The sequence below is a fragment of the Salmo salar genome, chromosome ssa10, assembly GCF_905237065.1.
Source record: "Salmo salar chromosome ssa10, Ssal_v3.1, whole genome shotgun sequence".
In the NCBI taxonomy this organism is placed as follows: Eukaryota; Metazoa; Chordata; class Actinopteri; order Salmoniformes; family Salmonidae; genus Salmo; species Salmo salar.
This window is the reverse complement of record NC_059451.1, coordinates 48,433,257-48,456,702: the sequence shown is the minus strand read 5'-3', so window position 1 is coordinate 48,456,702 and position 23,446 is coordinate 48,433,257. Positions and strand designations below refer to the sequence as shown.

The 23,446-nt window shown below is 43.0% G+C and overlaps 1 protein-coding gene across 2 annotated transcripts in view; it reads right to left on the bottom strand.

Moving 5' to 3' along the window:
• hmcn1 (hemicentin 1) overlaps positions 1-23,446 on the bottom strand; it is a 240,393-nt gene that overhangs the window by 87,084 nt on the left and 129,863 nt on the right. For both annotated transcript variants that reach the window (XM_045687880.1, XM_045687881.1), the window contains exons 21-31: positions 23,196-23,355; positions 22,820-22,991; positions 18,796-18,923; positions 16,149-16,421; positions 15,761-15,856; positions 15,227-15,421; positions 14,337-14,467; positions 13,226-13,373; positions 12,553-12,679; positions 12,299-12,453; positions 11,858-12,136 (exon numbers count right to left, since the gene is read on the bottom strand). In XM_045687880.1, coding sequence (XP_045543836.1) covers positions 11,858-12,136; positions 12,299-12,453; positions 12,553-12,679; positions 13,226-13,373; positions 14,337-14,467; positions 15,227-15,421; positions 15,761-15,856; positions 16,149-16,421; positions 18,796-18,923; positions 22,820-22,991; positions 23,196-23,355 — 1,864 coding nt within the window. The remainder of the gene's footprint in view (positions 1-11,857; positions 12,137-12,298; positions 12,454-12,552; positions 12,680-13,225; positions 13,374-14,336; positions 14,468-15,226; positions 15,422-15,760; positions 15,857-16,148; positions 16,422-18,795; positions 18,924-22,819; positions 22,992-23,195; positions 23,356-23,446) is intronic.

Below are 23,446 nucleotides of genomic sequence, written 5' to 3'. Positions count from 1 at the left end.
AAGTGAGGAAGAGTTAGGGTTATTATGGTAAAGTGAGGTAGAGTTAGGGTACTTACGGTAAAGTGAGGTAGAGTACTTACGGTAAAGTGAGGAACAGTTAGGGTTCTTACGGTAAAGTGAGGAAGAGTTAGGGTTCTTACGGTAAAGTGAGGTAGAGTTAGGGTACTTACGGTAAAGTGAGGTAGAGTTAGGGTACTTACGGTAAAGTGATGTAGAGTTAGGGTACTTACGGTAAAGTGAGGTTGAGTTAGAGTACTTACGGTAAAGTGAGCTAGAGTACTTAGGGTAAAGTGAGGAAGAGTTAGGGTTCTTACGGTAAAGTGAGGTAGAGTACTTACGGTAAAGTGAGGAAGAGTTAGGGTTCTTACGGTAAAGTGAGAAAGAGTTAGGGTTCTTACGCTAAAGTGAGAAAGAGTTAGGGTTCTTAGGCTAAAGTGACAAAGAGTTAGGGTTCTTACGCTAAAGTGAGGTAGAGTTAGGGTTCTTACGGTAAAGTGAGGTAGAGTTAGGGTAGTTATGATAAAGTGAGGAAGAGTTAGGGTTATTATGGTAAAGTGAGGTAGAGTTAGGGTACTTACGGTAAAGTGAGGTAGAGTACTTACGGTAAAGTGAGGAACAGTTAGGGTTCTTACGGTAAAGTGAGGAAGAGTTAGGGTTCTTACGGTAAAGTGAGGTAGAGTTAGGGTACTTACGGTAAAGTGAGGTAGAGTTAGGGTACTTACGGTAAAGTGATGTAGAGTTAGGGTACTTACGGTAAAGTGAGGTTGAGTTAGAGTACTTACGGTAAAGTGAGCTAGAGTACTTAGGGTAAAGTGAGGAAGAGTTAGGGTTCTTAAGGTAAAGTGAGGTAGAGTACTTACGGTAAAGTGAGGAAGAGTTAGGGTTCTTACGGTAAAGTGAGAAAGAGTTAGGGTTCTTACGCTAAAGTGAGAAAGAGTTAGGGTTCTTAGGCTAAAGTGACAAAGAGTTAGGGTTCTTACGCTAAAGTGAGGTAGAGTTAGGGTTCTTACGGTAAAGTGAGGTAGAGTTAGGGTACTTACGGTAAAGTGAGGTAGAGTTAGGGTACTTATGGTAAAGTGAGGTTGAGTTAGGGTTCTTACGGTAAAGTGAGTTAGAGTTAGGGTTCCTACGGTAAAGTGAGGTAGAGTTAGGGTAGTTATGGTAAAGTGAGGAAGAGTCAGGGTACTTATGGTAAAGTGAGGTAGAGTTAGGGTTCTTACGGTAAAGTGAGTTAGAGTTAGGGTTCATACGGTAAAGTGAGCTAGAGTACTTAGGGTAAAGTGAGGAAGAGTTAGGGTTCTTACGCTAAAGTGAGAAAGAGTTAGGGTTCTTACGCTAAAGTGAGAAAGAGTTAGGGTTCTTACGCTAAAGTGAGAAAGAGTTAGGGTTCTTACGCTAAAGTGAGGTAGAGTTAGGGTTCCTACGGTAAAGTGAGGAAGAGTTAGGGTAGTTATGGTAAAGTGAGGAAGAGTTTGGGTTCTTAAGGTAAAGTGAGGAAGAGTTAGGGTTCTTACGCTAAAGTGAGAAAGAGTTAGGGTTCTTACGCTAAAGTGAGGTTGAGTTAGGGTTCTTATGGTAAAGTGAGGTAGAGTTAGGGTTCCTACGGTAAAGTGAGGAAGAGTTAGGGTAGTTATGGTAAAGTGAGGAAGAGTTAGGGTTATTATGGTAAAGTGAGGTAGAGTTAGGGTACTTACGGTAAATTGAGGTAGAGTACTTACGGTAAAGTGAGGAACAGTTAGGGTTCTTACGGTAAAGTGAGGAAGAGTTAGCGTTTTTACGGTATAGTGAGGTAGAGTTAGGGTACTTACGGTAAAGTGAGGTAGAGTTAGGGTACTTACGGTAAAGTGATGTAGAGTACTTACGTTAAAGTGAGGAAGAGTTAGGGTTCTTACGGTAAAGTGAGGTAGAGTTAGGGTTCTTACAGTAAAGTGAGGTAGAGTTAGGGTTCTTACGGTAAAGTGAGGTAGAGTTAGGGTACTTACGGTAAAGTGAGGTAGAGTTAGGGTACTTACGGTAAAGTGAGGTAGAGTACTTACGGTAAAGTGAGGAAGAGTTAGGGTTCTTACGGTAAAGTGAGGTAGAGTTAGGGTTCTTACAGTAAAGTGAGGTAGAGTTAGGGTTCTTACGGTAAAGTGAGGTAGAGTTAGGGTACTTACGGTAAAGTGAGGTAGAGTTAGGGTACTTAGGGTAAAGTGATGTAGAGTTAGGGTTCTTATGGTAAAGTGAGGTAGAGTTAGGGTTCTTACAGTAAAGTGAGGTAGAGTTAGGGTACTTATGGTAAAGTGAGGTTGAGTTAGAGTACTTACGGTAAAGTGAGCTAGAGTACTTAGGGTAAAGTGAGGAAGAGTTAGGGTTCTTACGGTAAAGTGAGGTAGAGTACTTACGGTAAAGTGAGGAAGAGTTAGGGTTCTTACGGTAAAGTGAGAAAGAGTTAGGGTTCTTACGGTAAAGTGAGAAAGAGTTAGGGTTCTTACGCTAAAGTGAGAAAGAGTTAGGGTTCTTACGCTAAAGTGCGAAAGAGTTAGGGTTCTTACGCTAAAGTGAGAAAGAGTTAGGGTTCTTACGCTAAAGTGAGGTAGAGTTAGGGTACTTATGGTAAAGTGAGGTTGAGTTAGGGTTCTTACGGTAAAGTGAGGAAGAGTTAGGGTAGTTATGGTAAAGTGAGGAAGAGTTTGGGTTCTTAACCTGTTGGGTCTAGGGGGCAGCATTTGCACGTCTGGATAAAAAAAATGTACCCGATTTAATCTGGTTACTAATCCTACCCAGTAACTAGAATATGCATATACTTATTATATATGGATAGAAAACACTCTAAAGTTTCCAAAACTGTTTGAATGGTGTCTGTGAGTATAACAGAACTCATTTGGCAGGCAAAACCCTGAGACATTTTCTGACAGGAAGTGGATACCTGATGTGTTGTATTGATTTTAAACCTATCCCATTGAAAAACACAGGGGTTTAGGAATATTTTGGCACTTCCTATTGCTTCCACTAGATGTCACCAGCCTTTACAAAGTGTTTTGAGTCTTCTGGAGGGAGATCTGACCGAACAAGAGCCATGGAACGGTGATGTCCCATTAGACACCTGGCGCGCTACTTCATGTTGGGTACCCTCGTTCCAATACGTTATAAAAGGCTATGCATTCGTCCACCTTGAATATTATTCATGTTCTGGTTAAAAAGGCCCTAATGATTTATGCTATACAACGTTTGACATGTTTGAACGAACGGAAATATATTTTTTCCCCTCGTTCATGACGAGAAGTCCGGCTGGCTTACATCATGTGCTAACGAGACGGAGATTTTTGGACATAAATGATGAGCTTTTTTGAACAAAACTACATTCGTTATGGACCTGTGATACCTGGAAGTGACATCTGATGAAGAGAATCAAAGGTAATGGATTATTTACATAGTATTTTCGATTTTAGATCTCCCCAACATGACGTCTAGTCTGTATCGCAACGCGTATTTTTCTGGGCACAGTGCTCAGATTATTGCAAAGTGTGATTTCCCAGTAAGGTTATTTTTAAATCTGGCAAGTTGATTGCGTTCAAAAGATGTAAATCTATAATTCTTTAAATGACAATATAATATTTTACCAATGTTTTCTAATTTTAATTATTTAATTTGTGACGCTGACTTGACTGCCGGTTATTGGAGGAAACGATTTCCTCAACATCAATGCCATAGTAAAACGCTGTTTTTGTATATAAATATGAACTTGATAGAACTAAAAATGCATGCATTGTCTAACATAATGTCCTAGGAGTGTCATCTGATGGAGATTGTAAAAGGTTAGTGTATCATTTTAGCTGGTTTTATGGTTTTGGTGACCCTGTCTTTGACTTGACAAAACATTACACACAACTCTTGTAAATGTACTGTCCTAACATACTCTAAATGTATGCTTTCGCCGTAAAACCTTTTTGAAATCGTAAAACGTGGTTAGATTAAGGAGATGTTTATCTTTCAAATGGTGTAACATAGTTGTATTTTTGAAAAATTAGAATTTTGACATTTATTTGGATTCAAATTTGCCGCTCTTGAAATGCACCTGCTGTTGATGGAGTGCACCACAGGTGGCACGCTAGCGTCCCACCTAGCCCCAAGAGGTTAAGGTAAAGTGAGGAAGAGTTAGGGTTCTTACGGTAAAGTGAGGTAGAGTTAGGGTTCTTACGGTAAAGTGAGGTAGAGTTAGGGTAGTTATGATAAAGTGAGGAAGAGTTAGGGTTATTATGGTAAAGTGAGGTAGAGTTAGGGTACTTACGGTAAAGTGAGGTAGAGTACTTACGGTAAAGTGAGGAACAGTTAGGGTTCTTACGGTAAAGTGAGGAAGAGTTAGCGTTCTTACGGTATAGTGAGGTAGACTTAGGGTACTTACGGTAAAGTGAGGTAGAGTACTTACGGTAAGTGAGGAAGAGTTAGGGTTCTTACGGTAAAGTAAGGTAGAGTACTTACGGTAAAGTAAGGAAGAGTTAGAGTTCTTACGCTAAAGTGAGAAAGAGTTAGGGTTCTTACGCTAAAGTGAGAAAGAGTTAGGGTTCTTACGCTAAAGTGAGAAAGAGTTAGGGTTCTTACGCTAAAGTGAGGTAGAGTTAGGGTTCCTACGGTAAAGTGAGGAAGAGTTAGGGTAGTTATGGTAAAGTGAGGAAGAGTTTGGGTTCTTAAGGTAAAGTGAGGAAGAGTTAGGGTTCTTACGCTAAAGTGAGAAAGAGTTAGGGTTCTTACGCTAAAGTGAGGTTGAGTTAGGGTTCTTATGGTAAAGTGAGGTAGAGTTAGGGTTCCTACGGTAAAGTGAGGAAGAGTTAGGGTAGTTATGGTAAAGTGAGGAAGAGTTTGGGTTCTTAAGGTAAAGTGAGGAAGAGTTAGGGTTCTTACGGTAAAGTGAGGTAGAGTTAGGGTTCTTACGGTAAAGTGAGGTAGAGTTAGGGTAGTTATGATAAAGTGAGGAAGAGTTAGGGTTATTATGGTAAAGTGAGGTAGAGTTAGGGTACTTACGGTAAAGTGATGTAGAGTACTTACGTTAAAGTGAGGAAGAGTTAGGGTTCTTACGGTAAAGTGAGGTAGAGTTAGGGTTCTTACAGTAAAGTGAGGTAGATTTAGGGTTCTTACGGTAAAGTGAGGTAGAGTTAGGGTACTTACGGTAAAGTGAGGTAGAGTTAGGGTACTTACGGTAAAGTGAGGTAGAGTACTTACGGTAAAGTGAGGAAGAGTTAGGGTTCTTACGGTAAAGTGAGGTAGAGTTAGGGTTCTTACAGTAAAGTGAGGTAGAGTTAGGGTTCTTACGGTAAAGTGAGGTAGAGTTAGGGTACTTACGGTAAAGTGAGGTAGAGTTAGGGTACTTAGGGTAAAGTGATGTAGAGTTAGGGTACTTATGGTAAAGTGAGGTAGAGTTAGGGTTCTTACAGTAAAGTGAGGTAGAGTTAGGGTACTTATGGTAAAGTGAGGTTGAGTTAGAGTACTTACGGTAAAGTGAGCTAGAGTACTTAGGGTAAAGTGAGGAAGAGTTAGGGTTCTTACGGTAAAGTGAGGTAGAGTACTTACGGTAAAGTGAGGAAGAGTTAGGGTTCTTACGGTAAGGTGAGAAAGAGTTAGGGTTCTTACGCTAAAGTGAGAAAGAGTTAGGGTTCTTACGCTAAAGTGAGAAAGAGTTAGGGTTCTTACGCTAAAGTGAGAAAGAGTTAGGGTTCTTACGCTAAAGTGAGGTAGAGTTAGGGTACTTATGGTAAAGTGAGGTTGAGTTAGGGTTCTTACGGTAAAGTGAGGAAGAGTTAGGGTAGTTATGGTAAAGTGAGGAAGAGTTTGGGTTCTTAAGGTAAAGTGAGGAAGAGTTAGGGTTCTTACGGTAAAGTGAGGTAGAGTTAGGGTTCTTACGGTAAAGTGAGGTAGAGTTAGGGTAGTTATGATAAAGTGAGGAAGAGTTAGGGTTATTATGGTAAAGTGAGGTAGAGTTAGGGTTCTTACGGTAAAGTGAGGTAGAGTTAGGGTACTTATGGTAAAGTGATGTAGAGTTAGGGTACTTATGGTGAAGTGAGGTAGAGTTAGGGTACTTATGGTAAAGTGAGCTACAGTACTTAGGATAAAGTGAGGAAGAGTTAGGGTTCTTACGGTAAAGGGAGTTAGGGTACTTACGGTAAAGTGAGGTAGAGATAGGGTAGTTACAGAGAGTGAGGAAGAGTTAGGGTAGTTACGGTAAAGTGAGGTAGAGTACTTACGGTAAAGTGAGGAAGAGTTAGGGTTCTTACGGTAAAGTGAGGAAGAGTTAGCCTTCTTACGGTAAAGTGAGGTAGAGTTAGGGTACTTACGGTAAAGTGAGGTAGAGTACTTACGGTAAAGTGAGGAAGAGTTAGGGTTCTTACGGTAAAGTGAGGTAGAGTTAGGGTTCTTACGGTAAAGTGAGGTAGAGTTAGGGTTCTTACGGTAAAGTGAGGTAGAGTTAGGGTAGTTATGATAAAGTGAGGAAGAGTTAGGGTTATTATGGTAAAGTGAGGTAGAGTTAGGGTTCTTACGGTAAAGTGAGGTAGAGTTAGGGTACTTATGGTAAAGTGATGTAGAGTTAGGGTACTTATGGTGAAGTGAGGTAGAGTTAGGGTACTTATGGTAAAGTGAGCTACAGTACTTAGGATAAAGTGAGGAAGAGTTAGGGTTCTTACGGTAAAGGGAGTTAGGGTACTTACGGTAAAGTGAGGTAGAGATAGGGTAGTTACAGAGAGTGAGGAAGAGTTAGGGTAGTTACGGTAAAGTGAGGTAGAGTACTTACGGTAAAGTGAGGAAGAGTTAGCCTTCTTACGGTAAAGTGAGGTAGAGTTAGGGTACTTACGGTAAAGTGAGGTAGAGTACTTACGGTAAAGTGAGGAAGAGTTAGGGTTCTTACGGTAAAGTGAGGTAGAGTTAGGGTTCTTACGGTAAAGTGAGGTAGAGTTAGGGTACTTATGGTAAAGTGATGTAGAGTTAGGGTACTTACGGTGAAGTGAGGTAGAGTTAGGGTACTTATGGTAAAGTGAGCTACAGTACTTAGGATAAAGTGAGGAAGAGTTAGGGTTCTTACGGTAAAGTGAGTTAGGGTACTTACGGTAAAGTGAGGTAGAGATAGGGTAGTTACGGTAAAGTGAGGAAGAGTTAGGGTAGTTACGGTAAAGTGAGGAAGAGTTTGGGTTCTTACGGTAAAGAGAGGAAGAGTTAGGGTTCTTACCGTAAAGTGAGGTAGAGTTAGGGTACTTACGGTAAAGTGAGGTAGAGTACTTACGGTAAAGTGAGGAAGAGTTAGGGTTCTTACGGTAAAGCGAGGAAGAGTTAGGGTACTTATGGTAAAGTGAGGTAGAGTTAGGGTTCCTACGGTAAAGTGAGGTAGAGTTAGGGTACTTACGGTAAAATGAGGTAGGGTTCTTACGGGTAAAGTGAGGTAGAGTTAGGATTCTTTCGGGTAAAGTGAGGTAGAGTTAGGGTACTTACGGTAAAGTGAGGTACAGTTAGGGTACTTATGGTAAAGTGAGGTTGAGTTAAGGTTCTTACGGTAAAGTGAGGTAGAGTTAGAGTACTTACGGTAAAGTGAGAAAGAGTTAGGGTTCTTACGCTAAATTGAGAAAGAGTTAGTGTTCTTACGCTAAAGTGAGAAAGAGTTAGGGTTCTTACGCTAAAGTGAGAAAGAGTTAGGGTTCTTACGCTAAAGTGAGAAAGAGTTAGGGTTCTTACGCTAAAGTGAGGTAGAGTTAGGGTACTTATGGTAAAGTGAGGTTGAGTTAGGGTTCTTACGGTAAAGTGAGTTAGAGTTAGGGTTCCTACGGTAAAGTGAGGTAGAGTTAGGGTACTTATGGTAAAGCGAGGTTGAGTTAGGGTTCTTACGGTAAAGTGAGGTAGAGTTAGAGTACTTACGGTAAAGTGAGCTAGAGTACTTAGGGTAAAGTGAGGAAGAGTTAGGGTTCTTACGGTAAAGTGAGGTAGAGTACTTACGGTAAAGTGAGGAAGAGTTAGGGTTCTTACGGTAAAGTGAGAAAGAGTTAGGGTTCTTACGGTAAAGTGAGGAAGAGTTAGGGTTCTTACGGTAAAGTGAGAAAGAGTTTGGGTTCTTACGCTAAAGTGAGGTAGAGTTAGGGTTCTTACGGTAAAGTGAGGTAGAGTTAGGGTTCCTACGGTAAAGTGAGGTAGAGTTAGGGTAGTTATGGTAAAGTGAGGAAGAGTTAGGGTACTTACGATAAAGTGAGGTAGAGTTCGGGTAGTTATGGTAAAGTGAGGTTGAGTTAGGGTTCTTACGGTAAAGTGAGGTAGAGTTAGGGTACTTACGGTAAAGTTAGGTAGAGTTAGAGTACTTATGGTAAAGTTAGGTAGAGTTAGAGTACTAACAGTAAAGTGAGGTAGAGTTAGGGTACTTACGGTAAAGTGAGGTAGAGTTAGGGTACTTACGGTAAAGTGAGTTAGAGTTAGGGTTCCTACGGTAAAGTGAGGTAGAGTTAGGGTAGTTATGGTAAATTGGGGAAGAGTTAGGGTACTTACGGTAAAGTGAGGTAGAGTTAGGGTACTTATGGTAAAGTGAGGTAGAGTTAGGGTACTTATGGTAAAGCAAGGTTTAGTTAGGGTTCTTACGGTAAAGTGAGGTAGAGTACTTACGGTAAAGTGAGGAAGAGTTAGGGTTCTTACGGTAAAGTGAGAAAGAGTTAGGGTTCTTACGGTAAAGTGAGGAAGAGTTAGGGTTCTTATGGTAAAGTGAGAAAGAGTTAGGGTTCTTACGCTAAAGTGAGGTAGAGTTAGGGTTCTTACGGTAAAGTGAGGTAGAGTTAGGGTTCCTACGGTAAAGTGAGGTAGAGTTAGGGTAGTTATGGTAAAGTGAGGAAGAGTTAGGGTACTTACGGTAAAGTGAGGTAGAGTTAGGGTACTTATGGTAAAGTGAGGTTGAGTTAGGGTTCTTACGGTAAAGTGAGGTGGAGTTAGGGTTCCTATGGTAAAGTGAGGTAGAGTTAGGGTAGTTATGGTAAAGTGAGGAAGAGTTAGACTATTTACGGTAAAGTGAGGTAGAGTTAGGGTACTTATGGTAAAGTGAGGTTGAGTTAGGGTTCTTACGGTAAAGTGAGGTAGAGTTAGGGTACTTATGGTAAAGTGATGTAGAGTTAGGGTACTTACGGTGAAGTGAGGTAGAGTTAGGGTACTTATGGTAAAGTGAGGTTGAGTTAGGGTTCTTACGGTAAAGTGAGTTAGAGTTAGGGTTCCTACGGTAAAGTGAGGTAGAGTTAGGGTACTTATGGTAAAGCGAGGTTGAGTTAGGGTTCTTACGGTAAAGTGAGGTAGAGTTAGAGTACTTACGGTAAAGTGAGCTAGAGTACTTAGGGTAAAGTGAGGAAGAGTTAGGGTTCTTACGGTAAAGTGAGGTAGAGTACTTACGGTAAAATGAGGAAGAGTTAGGGTTCTTACGGTAAAGTGAGAAAGAGTTAGGGTTCTTACGGTAAAGTGAGGAAGAGTTAGGGTTCTTACGGTAAAGTGAGAAAGAGTTTGGGTTCTTACGCTAAAGTGAGGTAGAGTTAGGGTTCTTACGGTAAAGTGAGGTAGAGTTAGGGTTCCTACGGTAAAGTGAGGTAGAGTTAGGGTAGTTATGGTAAAGTGAGGAAGAGTTAGGGTACTTACGATAAAGTGAGGTAGAGTTCGGGTAGTTATGGTAAAGTGAGGTTGAGTTAGGGTTCTTACGGTAAAGTGAGGTAGAGTTAGGGTACTTACGGTAAAGTTAGGTAGAGTTAGAGTACTTACGGTAAAGTTAGGTAGAGTTAGAGTACTAACAGTAAAGTGAGGTAGAGTTAGGGTACTTACGGTAAAGTGAGGTAGAGTTAGGGTTCCTACGGTAAAGTGAGGTAGAGTTAGGGTAGTTATGGTAAATTGGGGAAGAGTTAGGGTACTTACGGTAAAGTGAGGTAGAGTTAGGGTACTTATGGTAAAGTGAGGTAGAGTTAGGGTACTTATGGTAAAGCGAGGTTGAGTTAGGGTTCTTACGGTAAAGTGAGGTAGAGTACTTACGGTAAAGTGAGGAAGAGTTAGGGTTCTTACGGTAAAGTGAGAAAGAGTTAGGGTTCTTACGGTAAAGTGAGGAAGAGTTAGGGTTCTTATGGTAAAGTGAGAAAGAGTTAGGGTTCTTACGCTAAAGTGAGGTAGAGTTAGGGTTCTTACGGTAAAGTGAGGTAGAGTTAGGGTTCCTACGGTAAAGTGAGGTAGAGTTAGGGTAGTTATGGTAAAGTGAGGAAGAGTTAGGGTACTTACGGTAAAGTGAGGTAGAGTTAGGGTACTTATGGTAAAGTGAGGTTGAGTTAGGGTTCTTACGGTAAAGTGAGGTGGAGTTAGGGTTCCTATGGTAAAGTGAGGTAGAGTTAGGGTAGTTATGGTAAAGTGAGGAAGAGTTAGGCTATTTACGGTAAAGTGAGGTAGAGTTAGGGTACTTATGGTAAAGTGAGGTTGAGTTAGGGTTCTTACGGTAAAGTGAGGTAGAGTTAGGGTTCCTACGGTAAAGTGAGGAAGAGTTAGGGTACTTATGGTAAAGTGAGGAAGAGTTTGGGTTCTTACGGTAAAGTGAGGAAGAGTTAGGGTTATTACGGTAAAGTGAGGTAGAGTTAGGGTACTTACGGTAAAGTTAGGTAGAGTTAGAGTACTTACGGTAAAGTTAGGTAGAGTTAGAGTACTAACAGTAAAGTGAGGTAGAGTTAGGGTACTTACGGTAAAAGTGAGGTAGAGTTAGGGTACTTATGGTAAAGTGAGGTTGAGTTAGGGTTCTTACGGTAAAGTGAGGTAGAGTTAGGGTTCCTACGGTAAAGTGAGGAAGAGTTAGGGTACTTATGGTAAAGTGAGGAAGAGTTTGGGTTCTTACGGTAAAGTGAGGAAGAGTTAGGGTTATTACGGTAAAGTGAGGTAGAGTTAGGGTACTTACGGTAAAGTTAGGTAGAGTTAGAGTACTTACGGTAAAGTTAGGTAGAGTTAGAGTACTAACAGTAAAGTGAGGTAGAGTTAGGGTACTTACGGTAAAGTGAGGTAGAGTTAGGGTACTTATGGTAAAGTGAGGTTGAGTTAGGGTTCTTACGGTAAAGTGAGTTAGAGTTAGGGTTCCTACGGTAAAGTGAGTTAGAGTTAGGCTTGTTATGGTAAAGCGGGGAAGAGTTAGGGTACTTACGGTAAAGTGAGGTAGAGTTAGGGTACTTATGGTAAAGTGAGGTAGAGTTAGGGTACTTATGGTAAAGCGAGGTTGAGTTAGGGTTCTTACGGTAAAGTGAGAGGGAGTTAGAGTACTTACGGTAAAGTGAGCTAGAGTACTTAGGGTAAAGTGAGGAAGCGTTAGGGTTCTTACGGTAAAGTGAGGTGGAGTACTTACGGTAAAGTGAGGAAGAGTTAGGGTTCTTACGGTAAAGCGAGGAAGAGTTAGGGTTCTTACGCTAAAGTGCAGAAGAGTTAGGGTTCTTACGGTAAAGTGAGGAAGAGTTAGGGTACTTACGGTAAAGTGAGGAAGAGTTAGGGTACTTACGGTAAAGTGAGGAAGAGTTAGGGTACTTACGGTAAAGTGAGGTAGAGTTAGGGTACTTACAGTAAAGTGAGGTAGAGTTAGGGTACTTATGGTAAAGTGAGGTAGAGTTAGTGTACTTATGGTAAAGTGAGGTAGAGTTAGGGTTCTTACGGTAATGTAAGGTAGAATTGGGGTACTTACGGTAAAGTGAGGTAGAGATAGGGAACTTACGGTGAAGTGAGGTTAAGTTAGGGAACTTACCGTAAAGTGAGGTAGAGTTAGGGAATGTACAGTAAAGTGAGGCAGATTGAGGTCTTAAGGTAAACTTCCAGCTCTTTGAGGTAGAGTTAGAGTACCTACGGTAAAGTGAGGAAGAGTTGGGGTACTTACGGTAAACGTCCAGCTCAAAGTTCTTCTCTTTAGTGCCCGCCACACTGGTGACCCTGCAGCTGAACTGACCAGTGTCAGACGCCTGGGCGCGTGGGATCCGCAGGAAGTGACCTCGGTCCACATACTGCGCCTGGTGGCTGGACAGGATGGCCTCTCCGTTACGGTACCAGGTGATGGCGGGGAGCGGAACGCCGCGTGCCTCACACTCCAGCGTTACTACGGTATCCAGGAGGGCGGTGACCTCTGAGGTCACGTTACCACCCTTTATAGTGGGAGGGACTAAGGTGAGGGTGAGAGGGGATGAGAGATATGAGAGATATGTAAATCAGAATACACACCCCATGCAAACACTCTTTAAACATTCATCTGACTAATTCACCTTAGTTACAGCAAACTGAGACACACGTACACATTTACGCACAGGCTTTGATCCACACCCACCGTAGACACTGAGGTTGAAGTCTTTGGTCTGTTTGCCCGCCGCGTTGGTGACACTACACTGGTAGCGTGCCTGGTCTCCGAGACGAGCACTCTTTATTTTCAATGTCTGGCCCTTGTTGCTGACCTCTATGTTGGGGTCACCTAGGAACACCAGTCTGGGAGAGAGAGGGAAGACACATCCCATGGGATTAGAATCACATCCAGTTGAATTGTTCATATTAGTCTATACACAACTGGTGGAAGAGGGAACTCACTTCCTGTCTTTGTACCACTGGATTGTGGGAAAGGGAGTTCCTTTGACCTTACAGTCCAGACTGATCTCCTGGTTGAGCACTGCCGACACATCCCGAGGGGAGCCGGTCCCTACGATGGTGGGGGGGACTAAAGGCAGGGAACATGGGGAAGAGTGGAGATATGAATGAGATCAAAGAGTCAAAGGAAACTAAATCATTTTTCTTTGTGAAAATTATTATATCATTGTCCAATACAGTAACAAGTCCAGCTGTAATATGAGTAAGCCAACAGAATCCTGCCTTTTCTCCAACCAACCAATCAGCCTCCCCACCGCCCATCAGTGCTGCCTCCACTCACCCAGCCAGTCAGTGCTGCCTCCATTCACCCAGCCAGTCAGTGCTGCCTCCACTCACCCAGCCAGCCAGTGCTGCCTCCACTCACCCAGCCAGTCAGTGCTGCCTCCACTCACCCAGCCCGTCAGTGCTGCCTCCATTCACCCAGCCCGTTAGTGCTGCCTCCACTCACCCAGCCAGTCAGTGCTGCCTCCACTCACCCAGCCCGTCAGTGCTGCCTCCATTCACCTAGCCCGTCAGTGCTGCCTCCACTCACCCAGCCAGTCAGTGCTGCCTCCACTCACCCAGCCCGTCAGTGCTGCCTCCACTCACCCAGCCCGTCAGTGCTGCCTCCACTCACCCAGCACTTCCAGGAGGAAGTCCTTCTCTGTACTTCCTGCGATGTTGATGGCCTTGCAGCTATAACTTCCTGCGTCTGCCATGGCGGCCTTCAATAGCCTCAGGGTCTTCCCCCGCTGCAAGATCTGAACACTGCTACTAGGAACCACCTACACACACATGCACAAATTGAGAAATCGTTAAGAGATTCACATATTGAATAAATATATATATATGTGTACTCCTATCAGTGGAGGCTGGTCAGGGGAGGACGGTTCATAAGCTAATGGAATGGTATCAAACACATGGAAACCATGTGTTTGATGTGCTTCGATACCATTCCATTAACTCCGTTCCAGCCATTACTATGAACCTGTCCTCCCCAATATAGGTTCCACCAGCCACCTGTGACTCACATACTGTATGTGCTCATTTCAAATTCATTGTTAATTGAACTTCTTTTGATCTGACAGCAGACAGACAACAGAACTATACTTTAGGTTTTACTTTATTACTGAATTAACATGTAAATTATGATTTTCCCATCTGCAGGACATGAGCTCTGTTGGAAAAGAAAGAACACGGTGGCAGCCAAATAACAACACTTAGCCTGCAGGAATATATTCTATTACAGTGTACAGTTTAGGCTTATGCTCCCATATGAATATATCATCATTATTATTGTGATGTGTGAGCCTGCTGCTTCTAAAACATCATTAGATACAGTATTTCCTCGTTACTGTTTTTATTCCACACACACACACACACACACACACACACACACACACACACACAGACACACACACGGCCCGACACACAAACCATTCATGATGCTACCCGTGATGCTACCTGTGACGCTACTCCGGACCTCGTACAGGCCCAGTACTCTGGACCTCGTAAGGTAAGATTTGAATACCCCTGCTCTAAGTAATGGATGTATTTAATGATTAAAGGTCTGTTATCATATTCACAATACTTAGTAGTGTAAAACAATCCAAGACTAAAAGGCTGATTTATTAGTAGTCAATCATCTATTCAGGAGACACTCTATTATGTATCAAATGAATGTGGATGACTTATGTTTTATCCTAACACCCATCTCTACAGCAGCTGTGTAATATGAGTTCACCTACAGGAACGCCATCCTTGTACCAGGTGATGACGGGAACGGGACTTCCTGTGACATCACACACCAGGTTGGTGGGCTGGTTCAGCACCACTGACACGTTGCCCGGCGACCCGTTGTCACGGAGATCTGGGGGCACTGTATGGAGGGCATAGGACAAAGGTCAGGTCTGCTATGCTTATTGTGCTATACTTCAACAGTGCTACTAGTGGCGTAGTGGAGGGTAAACATCGTTACTTTACTCACCGCAGACAATGACCAGCGTTTACCCACCTATTGTTTTTTTACCTGAATACTAACACATGACATAGTATTTCCATATTATTTAAGCAGTAATACCACATGAAAAAGTATTACCATAGCATTTTAGCAGTACTACCACATGACAAAGTATTAATATAGTTATTTTAAAGTACTACCACATGACATAGTATGAATATAGTACTTTAAAAGTACTACCACATGACATAGTATTAATATAGTACTTTAGCAGTAATACCACATGACATAGTATTAATATAGTACATTAAAAGTAATACCACATGTCATAGTATTAATATAGTACTTTAGCAGAAATACCACATTACATAGTATTAATATAGTGCTTTAGCAGTAATAGCACATGACATAGTATTACTGTAATTTTTAGCAGTACTACCACATTACATACTATTAATATAGTACTTTAGCAATAATACCACATTACATAGTATTAGTATAGTACTTTAGCAGTAATAGCACATTATATAGTATTAAGACACTGTGAGACACTGTAAGACAATGGGTTACCATATGACAAAGTGCTACCATAAACTACCATATAATTCAGTTCTACTATTGATTCAGTACCACTACTACTACAGTAGTATTGTAGTATTCTACACTAGGCTAGCTCACCGTTGACTTTGAGCTGGTACTTCTTCTGGGTGGTGCCAGCCTCATTGGCGGCAGTGCAGACATACTCTCCGTTGTCCAGCTGAGACACCGATGCCAGGATGAGAAGGGTTCCATCCTCCATGATGGTCAGACCGGGCTCGTTCCCTGTCAGCTCCTGACCATTACGCAACCACTTTATCACAGGGGTAGGAGTGCCTGAGGGGAAAAGAAAGAGAGAGAAAGAAAAGTGGTAAGATAAGTGAGCAAACATGGGCAAATTATGTTTAGATTGATGTTGTCTACAGGATATACAAAAACAACTATCAATAAAATGCATTTATAATGCCCTTTTTACATCAGCTGATGTCAAAATGTGCTTATACAGAAACCCAGCCTAAAACCCCAAACAGCAAGCTATGCAGTTGTAGAAGAACAACATCCAGTCTATTGTATAAGGATGACTGAAGGGGAACCTTACTGATTGACAGATGACACATTTTGTTTAATGGATGCTATTGTGATTAGATGACTGTATAAAGCAGAGTTGGTTATCACCTTTGGCTGGGCAGGGGAAGGCAATGCGCTGGTTGGCTACTCTCTCCTGGTGGGGGCTGTTGAAGGGGGGCTCCAGGACATCAACCACGGGGGGAACTGAGGAGGGAGGTGACAGGGAAGACACACCACATTAATGATAAGAACAACTGTGCATGGGCATATCCTTAACCTTTCAGTTTAGGTTTAGGATAAACAATATCTTAATCCTAAACCTAACTATGTTTGAAAAGAGTTTGGATGCAGCATTGCCAATCCATGTTGGGTTAAATACGGAAGACACATTTCGGTTGAATGCATTCAATTGTGCTACTGACTAGGTGTCACCTTTCCCTTTAACTATTATTCTAAAGAATCTCCGGTGTGGCTTATAGGGGACTCAGTGACTCACCTTGCACCTGCAGCTGTACGTTGGCCTGGTCTCTTCCAGCGATGCTGGTGGCCAGGCAGGTGTAGGTCCCTTGATCACTCAGCTCCACCTTGCCTAAGGTCAGAGAGCCATCGGGGGAGGTCCTGTACTGTGTCCCGTCCACCACCAGGGCGGCGCCATCCTTCAGCCAGGCCAGGAAGGGCTGTGGAACCCCCCGTGCCACGCAGGGAAGATCCACAGGGTGCCCCACCTGCACCTTCAACACCCTCGGGCCAGCCTGAATACTGGGGGGCACTGGAGAGGAGAGGAGAGGAGAGGAGAGGAGAGGAGAGGAGAGGAGAGGAGAGGAGAGGAGAGGAGAGGAGAGGCAGTCAGAGGAAACAGTCATTCAGTGGAGAGAGTGAGACAGACAGGAGAGAAGACAGGCAGTCAGTGGAGAGAGACAGACAGGAGAGAAGACAGGCAGTCAGTGGAGAGAGACAGACAGGAGAGAAGACAGGCAGTCAGTGGTGAAAGACAGACAGGAGAGAAGACAGGCAGTCAGTGGAGAGAGACAGACAGGAGAGAAGACAGGCAGTCAGTGGAGAGAGACAGACAGGAGAGAAGACAGGCAGTCAGTGGTGAAAGACAGACAGGAGAGAAGACAGGCAGTCAGTGGAGAGAGACAGACAGGAGAGAAGACAGGCAGTCAGTGGAGAGAGACAGACAGGAGAGAAGACAGGCAATCAGTGGAGAACAAGGATTATACAGTAAATGAGGTATTCCACACACTGAGATATTTTCTTAACAAGCCATCATCTAGATTATCAGTCACATTCAGCTTTCCTCCACTGCTTTGCTGTGTCAGATATATCTGAGCAGTCTAACAGTGCTATTCCCCAGTCTGTGGCTGTGAGTGTTTTTCTATGTTTGGACAAAAAAGCGCAGTACGCCTCAGAACCCTCTTCGCCCCGGCAGGTGATATAATGTGCTATTCAGATGCCATTCAGATTGCTGCTGCAGGTTAATTGTAGTGTTCAGACTACTTTAGTCATTTCCACAAACACTTCAAACAGTCCTGAGTGCCTGACTCAGTGTACTCATCTAGACAACGCTGTCATTTCCCTTAATTTCCCTCTCCTCTCTTCTCTTCTCCCTCTCTTTCCGTCTGTCTGTCTGTCTACCCGTCTGTCTGTGTAGATTGAGTTTAAACACCCTTGCTGGTCTTGCCCAGGCCCAGTGAGCAATGTTAATGTGTCTGGGGCTGAGTGAGTAATGTTCGTGCAGTGTTCTCACACATCAGGTATTTAACATCTAATGAGTGTGTCTGCTGCAACTGAGGAATTGAGGCTGTTCTGAGGGCAAAAGGGGGTGCAACTCAATATTAGGAAGGTGTTCTTAATGTTTTGTTCACTCAGTGTATATATCACTGCACTGGAGAGGACAGTCTGCAGCACTCGGCCTCACACTACTGAACTCAGAAATCAAATGTCTGTTGATGATCTGGTGCTTCTGTCCCCAACCAAGGCAGGACTACAGCAGCACCTAGATCTTCTGCACAGATTCTGTCAGACTTGGGCCCTGAGTAAATCTCAGTAAGACAAAAATCATGGTGTTCCAAAAATGGTTTAGTTGCCAGGACCACAAATACAAATTCCATCTAGACACCGTTGCCCTAGAGCACACAAAAAAATTACACATACCTCGGCCTAAACATCAACACCACAGGTAACTTCCACAAAGCTGTGAACGATCTGAGAGACAAGGCAAGAAGGGCCTTCTACGCCATCAAAAGGAACATAAAACTTGACATCCCAATTAGGGTCTGGCAAAAAATACTTCAATCAGCTATAGAACCCATTGCCCTCTAAGGTTGTGAGGTCTGGGGTCTGCTCACCAACCAATAATTCACAAAATGGGACAAACACCCAATTGAGACTCTGCATGCAGAATTCTGCTAAAATATACTTTGTGTACAACGCAAAACACCAAATTAGGACTATACACACTAGTTATCAACATCCAGAAAAGAGCTGTTCAATTCTACAACCACCTAAAAGGAAGTGATGCCCACACGTTCCACCACAAAACAGTAAATATTGAGTAAAATATTTACTGTTAAATTTGAGTCGTTTTTTGTTGATATTGTTTTGTGTCTTCTCACTTTTATTTATTGTTCATTTCACTTTATTTGGCCATGTAAGCATGTTTCCCATGCCAATGAAGCCCCTTTGAATTGAGAGAGAGAGAGCGAGAGCAAGCGAGAGAGAGCGAGAGAGAGAGAGAGAGAGGGATTTTCATGCCACGTCTGGCAGGACAGTTTATTGTTCTGACCGATTTTCTTTTATGAAAGGGTCTAGTTAAGCTGGGTCTAGTTAAGCTGGGTCTAGTTAAGCTGGGTCTAGTTAAACTGGGTCTAGTTAAGCTGGGTCTAGTTTAACTGGGTCTAGTTAAGCTGGGTCTAGTTAAGCTGGGTCTAGTTAAGCTGGGTCTAGGTTTGTGTTCAGTTGAAGTTTTAGTAGAACTTCCTCCCCTATCCCGATGTGCTTAAGATGTACACATGAAACTACTGAGACATGTTATACACTGTTAGAATATTGTTACGTGGAAAGGGGTATTCTGCCAGCAGCTATACGATGTACATGTACACATTAATTTCATGTGCTATCGTTGTAGTGTTGACCCTTACCGAGGACACTGAGGAGAATGTTTTGGGTGAAGTTGCCTGCGATGTTAGAGGCCACACACACATACAGACCACTGTCTGACACCCGGCTCTCCAGGATCTTCATGGAACCAGAGGGCAGCTGGGTGTGTCTGGGAGAGGAATCACACAAACACAAATGTAAATACACATCAAGTAAACTGAACACGCACACAGGGATACATACAGTGCATTCGGAAAGTATTCAGATTGTTTGACTTTTTCCACATTTTGTTACGTTACAGCCTTATTCTAAAATGGATGAAATAAAAATTGTTCCTTATCAATCTACACACAATACCCCATAATGTCACGACTTCCGCCGAAGTCGGTCCCTCTCCTTGTTCGGGCGGCGTTCGGCGGTCGACGTCACCGGCCTTCTAGCCATCGCTGATCCACCTTTCATTTTCCATTTGTTTTGTCTTGTCTTTCCATACACCTGGTTTCAATTCAATCATTACATGTTGTGTATTTAACCCTCTGCTCCCCCCATGTCCTTGTCCGGAATTGTTTATTGTAAGTGCTTGTGCACGTTATGTCTGGTGTGCGTCGGGTTTTGTACCCATTTATTGATTGTTTTGTTTTCCTGTGGTTTATATTATTAAACTGCGTCGTTGGAAACACAGTTTTTGTTCTCCTCTGTGCCTGACTTCTCTGCCGCCAGTACACACCCCTTACACATAATGACAAAGCAAAACCACATTTAGACATTTTGGCAAATGTATATAAAAAAAATGGAATATCACATTTACATAAGTATTCAGACCCTTTACTCAGTACTTTCTTGAAGCACCTTTGGCAGCGATTACAGCACCGAATCTTTTTGGGTATGACACTACAAGCTTGGCACACCTGTATTTGGGGAGTTTCTCCTATTCTTCACTGCAGATCCTCTCAACCTCTGTCAGGTTGGATGGGGAACGTCGCTGGACAGCTATTTTCAGGTCTCTCCAGAGATGTTCGATCAGGTTCAAGTCTGGGCTCTGGCTGGGCCACTCAAGGACATTCAGAGATTTGTCCCGAAGCCACTCCTGCGTTGTCTTGGCTGTTTGCTTAGGGCTGTTGTCCTGTTGGAAGGTGAACCTTCGCCCCTGTCTGAGGTCCTGAGCGCTCTGGAGATAGTTTTCATCAAGGATCTCTCTGTATTTTGCTCCATCCATCTTCCCCTCAATCCTGATTAGTCTCCCAGTCCCTGCCACTGAAAAACATCCCCACAGCATGCTTCACCGTAGGGATGGTGACAGGTTACCTCCAGATGTGACGCTTGGCATTCAGGCCAAAGAGTTCAATCTTGGTTTCATCAAACTAGAGAATCTTGTTTCTCATGGTCTGAGTCCTTTAGCTGCCTTTTGGCAAACTCAAAGTGGGCTGTCATGTGCCTTTTACAGAGGAGTGGCCACTCTACCATAAAGGCTTGATTGGTGGAGTGCTGCACAGATGGTTGTCCTTCTGGAAGGTTCTCCCATCTCCACAGAGAAACACTAGAACTCAGTCAGAGTGACCATCAGGTTCTTGGTCACCTCCCTGACCAAGGCCCTTATCCCCCAATTGCTCAGTTTGGCTGAGGGGCCAGCTCTATGAAGAGCCTTGTTGGTTCCAAACATTTTCCATTTAACCCTTGTGCTTTGCTGAAAAAAAATGAAGCCCATTGTTATATGGGTCAGATTGACCCGCACAGTTTAAACACCCTCTAGACAGTCAAAGGACCAAGTAAGAACAGCCCAAAATGTATTGTCTTGTCAGACCTTTCAGAAAGAAGAAATACAATAACTATTTGTTAAACATATTTCCTTTCTCACAAACAAGCATTTTCTGTTTGGAGCTCATTATGAGTGTCTGTGTCAGAGATCTGCTGCTCTCGCACTGAGAAGGAGAAGCTCCTTTCCACCCAAACATAATTATAAAAGTGCAATCAGAACCAGTCAAAACAAAATAAATCAAAGACACTTGTTTATTTTGGACCTGTGCAAATATCTACACTGTGTGCACAATTATTAGGCAAGTCAGTATTTTGACCATATCATCATTAATATGCATATTTCCCAACTCCAAGCTGTATAAACTGGAATGCTTATTGGATTTAAGCATATCAGGTGATGTGTATTTGTGTAATGAGGGAGGGTGTGGCCTAAGGAGATCAACACCCTATATCAAGGTGTGTATAATTATTAGGCAGCTTCTTTTCCTCAGGCAAAATGGGCCAAAAAAAGAGATTTAACTGACTCTGAAAAGTCAAAAATTGTAAAAAGTATTTCAGAGGAATGCAGCACTCTTGAAATTGCTAAGATATTGGGGCGTGATCACAGAACCATCAAACTTTTTGTTGCAAATAGTCAACAGGGTCGCAAGAATCGTGTTGAGAAAAAAAGACGCAAATTAACTGCCAAAGATTTGAGAAGAATCAAACGTGAAGCTACCAGGAACCCATTATCCTCCAGTGCTGTCATATTCCAGAACTGCAACCTACCTGGAGTGCCCAGAAGTACAAGGTGGTCAGTGCTCAGAGACATGGCCAAGGTAAGGAAGGCTGAAACCCGACCACCACTGAACAAGACACATAAGTTGAAACGTCAAGACTGGGCCAAGAAATATCTGAAGACAGATTTTTCAAAGGTTTTATGGACTGATGAGATGAGAGTGACTCTTGACGGACCAGATGGATGGGCCCGTGGCTGGATCAGTAACGGGCACGGAGCTGCACTTCGACTCAGACGCCAGCAAGGTGGAGGTGGGGTACTGGTATGGGGTGGTATTATTAAAGATGAGCTAGTTGGACCTTTTCGGGTTGAAAATGGACTCAAACTCAACTCCCAAACCTACTGGCAGTTTTTAGAAGACACTTTCTTCAAGCAGTGGTACAGGAAAAAGTCTGCATCTTTCAAGAAGACCATGATTTTTATGCAGGACAATGCTCCATCGCATGCATCGAAGTACTCCACTGCGTGGCTAGCCAGTAAAGGCCTTAAAGATGAAAGAATAATGACATGGCCCCCTTCCTCACCTGACCTAAACCCTATTGAGAACTTGTGGTCCCTTGTTAAACGGAGGATTTACGGTGAAGGAAAACAGTACACCTCTCTGACCAGTGTCTGGGAGACTGTGGTTGCTGCTGCACACAAAGTTGATGGTCAACAGATCAAGAAACTGACAGACTCCATGGATGGAAGGCTTATGACTGTTATTGAAATGAAGGGTGGCTATATTGGTCACAGATTTTTTTTTTTAAATGTCAGAAATGTTTATTTATACATTTTGAGTTGTTTGTTAATTATTCTCACTTTAACAGATGAAAATAAACAAGTGAGATGGGGAACTTTTCGTTTTTCATTTAGTTGCATAATAATTCTGCACACTAATAGTTGCCCAATAATTGTGCACACATAGATATTCTCCAAAGAAAGCCAAAACCTCACTTTTACTTTCTTAAATATTTAGGCTGGTTTAGGCTGGTTTCTGTATAGCACTTTGTGACATCTGCTGATGTAAAAAGGGTTTTATAAATACATTTGATTGATTGATTGATTGATTGATTGATTGATTGATTGATTGATTGATTGATCATTGCATTTCGAGTCTCATAGCAAAGGGTCTGAATACTTATGTAAAAAAGGTATTTCATTTTTGTAGAAAAAAATTCTAAAACCCTGTTTTTGCTTTGTCATTATGGGGTATTGTGTGTAGATTAATGAGGGGAAAAAATTAATTAATCAATTTTAGAATAATGCTGTAATGTAACAAAATGTGGAAAAAGTCAAGGGTTCTGAATACTTTCCGAATGCACTGTACACATACACACACATTGACACACACTGTCTTTCCTAGCCCTTGAAATGAAAACTTTCTGATACACATCAACCACACAGTCAGCCATGTTGAGTCGAGCCACGTCCAAGACATGTCATGACATGGATGAATTCCAGGTCCAGAGGAGAGCAGAGACACTGTATGTGTGTGTGTCTGCGTTTGTCTGCGTGTGTCTGCGTGCGTGGTGCGTGCACGTGTGTGTTACCTGGGTGAGAAGGGGGAGATGAGCTGTTTCTCCTTGGCCCAGGTGATGATTGGAGGGGGGACACTTTGGACCTCACAGGGCAGGGTCACGTCCTCTCCCTCAATGACAGACACCTCCAGGGCCTCACCGTTGCTCCCCACCCCTCCAGAGACCCCGCTCTGCCTGGGGCGCACTGAATAGACAGAGAGAGAGAGAGAGAGAGAGAGAGAGGTGAGTAGGTCATAAGACATCATAAGTCACATCAAATACAAGACATGGCATTACAAATACCCAGCTTACTGTGAAACAATGAATATGAATAAGAAGGGAATGCAGAGGGCCTGTTAACTGTCTCTTGCCATAAAGAGTTAAGAGCTCCTCAGCAGGCCTTACCTACCGTAGACAGTGAGCTGGACCTTCTTGGACCTGTAGCCGGCTGCGTTGGTTGCAGTGCAGACAAACTCCCCAGACTCTTCCCCGGTGGGGGAGGTGATGTGGAGGCTGCCGTCAGACCCCAGAGAGAAGGACAGACCACCCACGTTCAACAGCTCCCCTCGCTACGGAGAGACGGAGTCATACAGGGCAGGGGTTAGAGATCAGAGGGCATCTCTCTCACTTTAGTAACTTACTTTATTGACATTGAAAGGG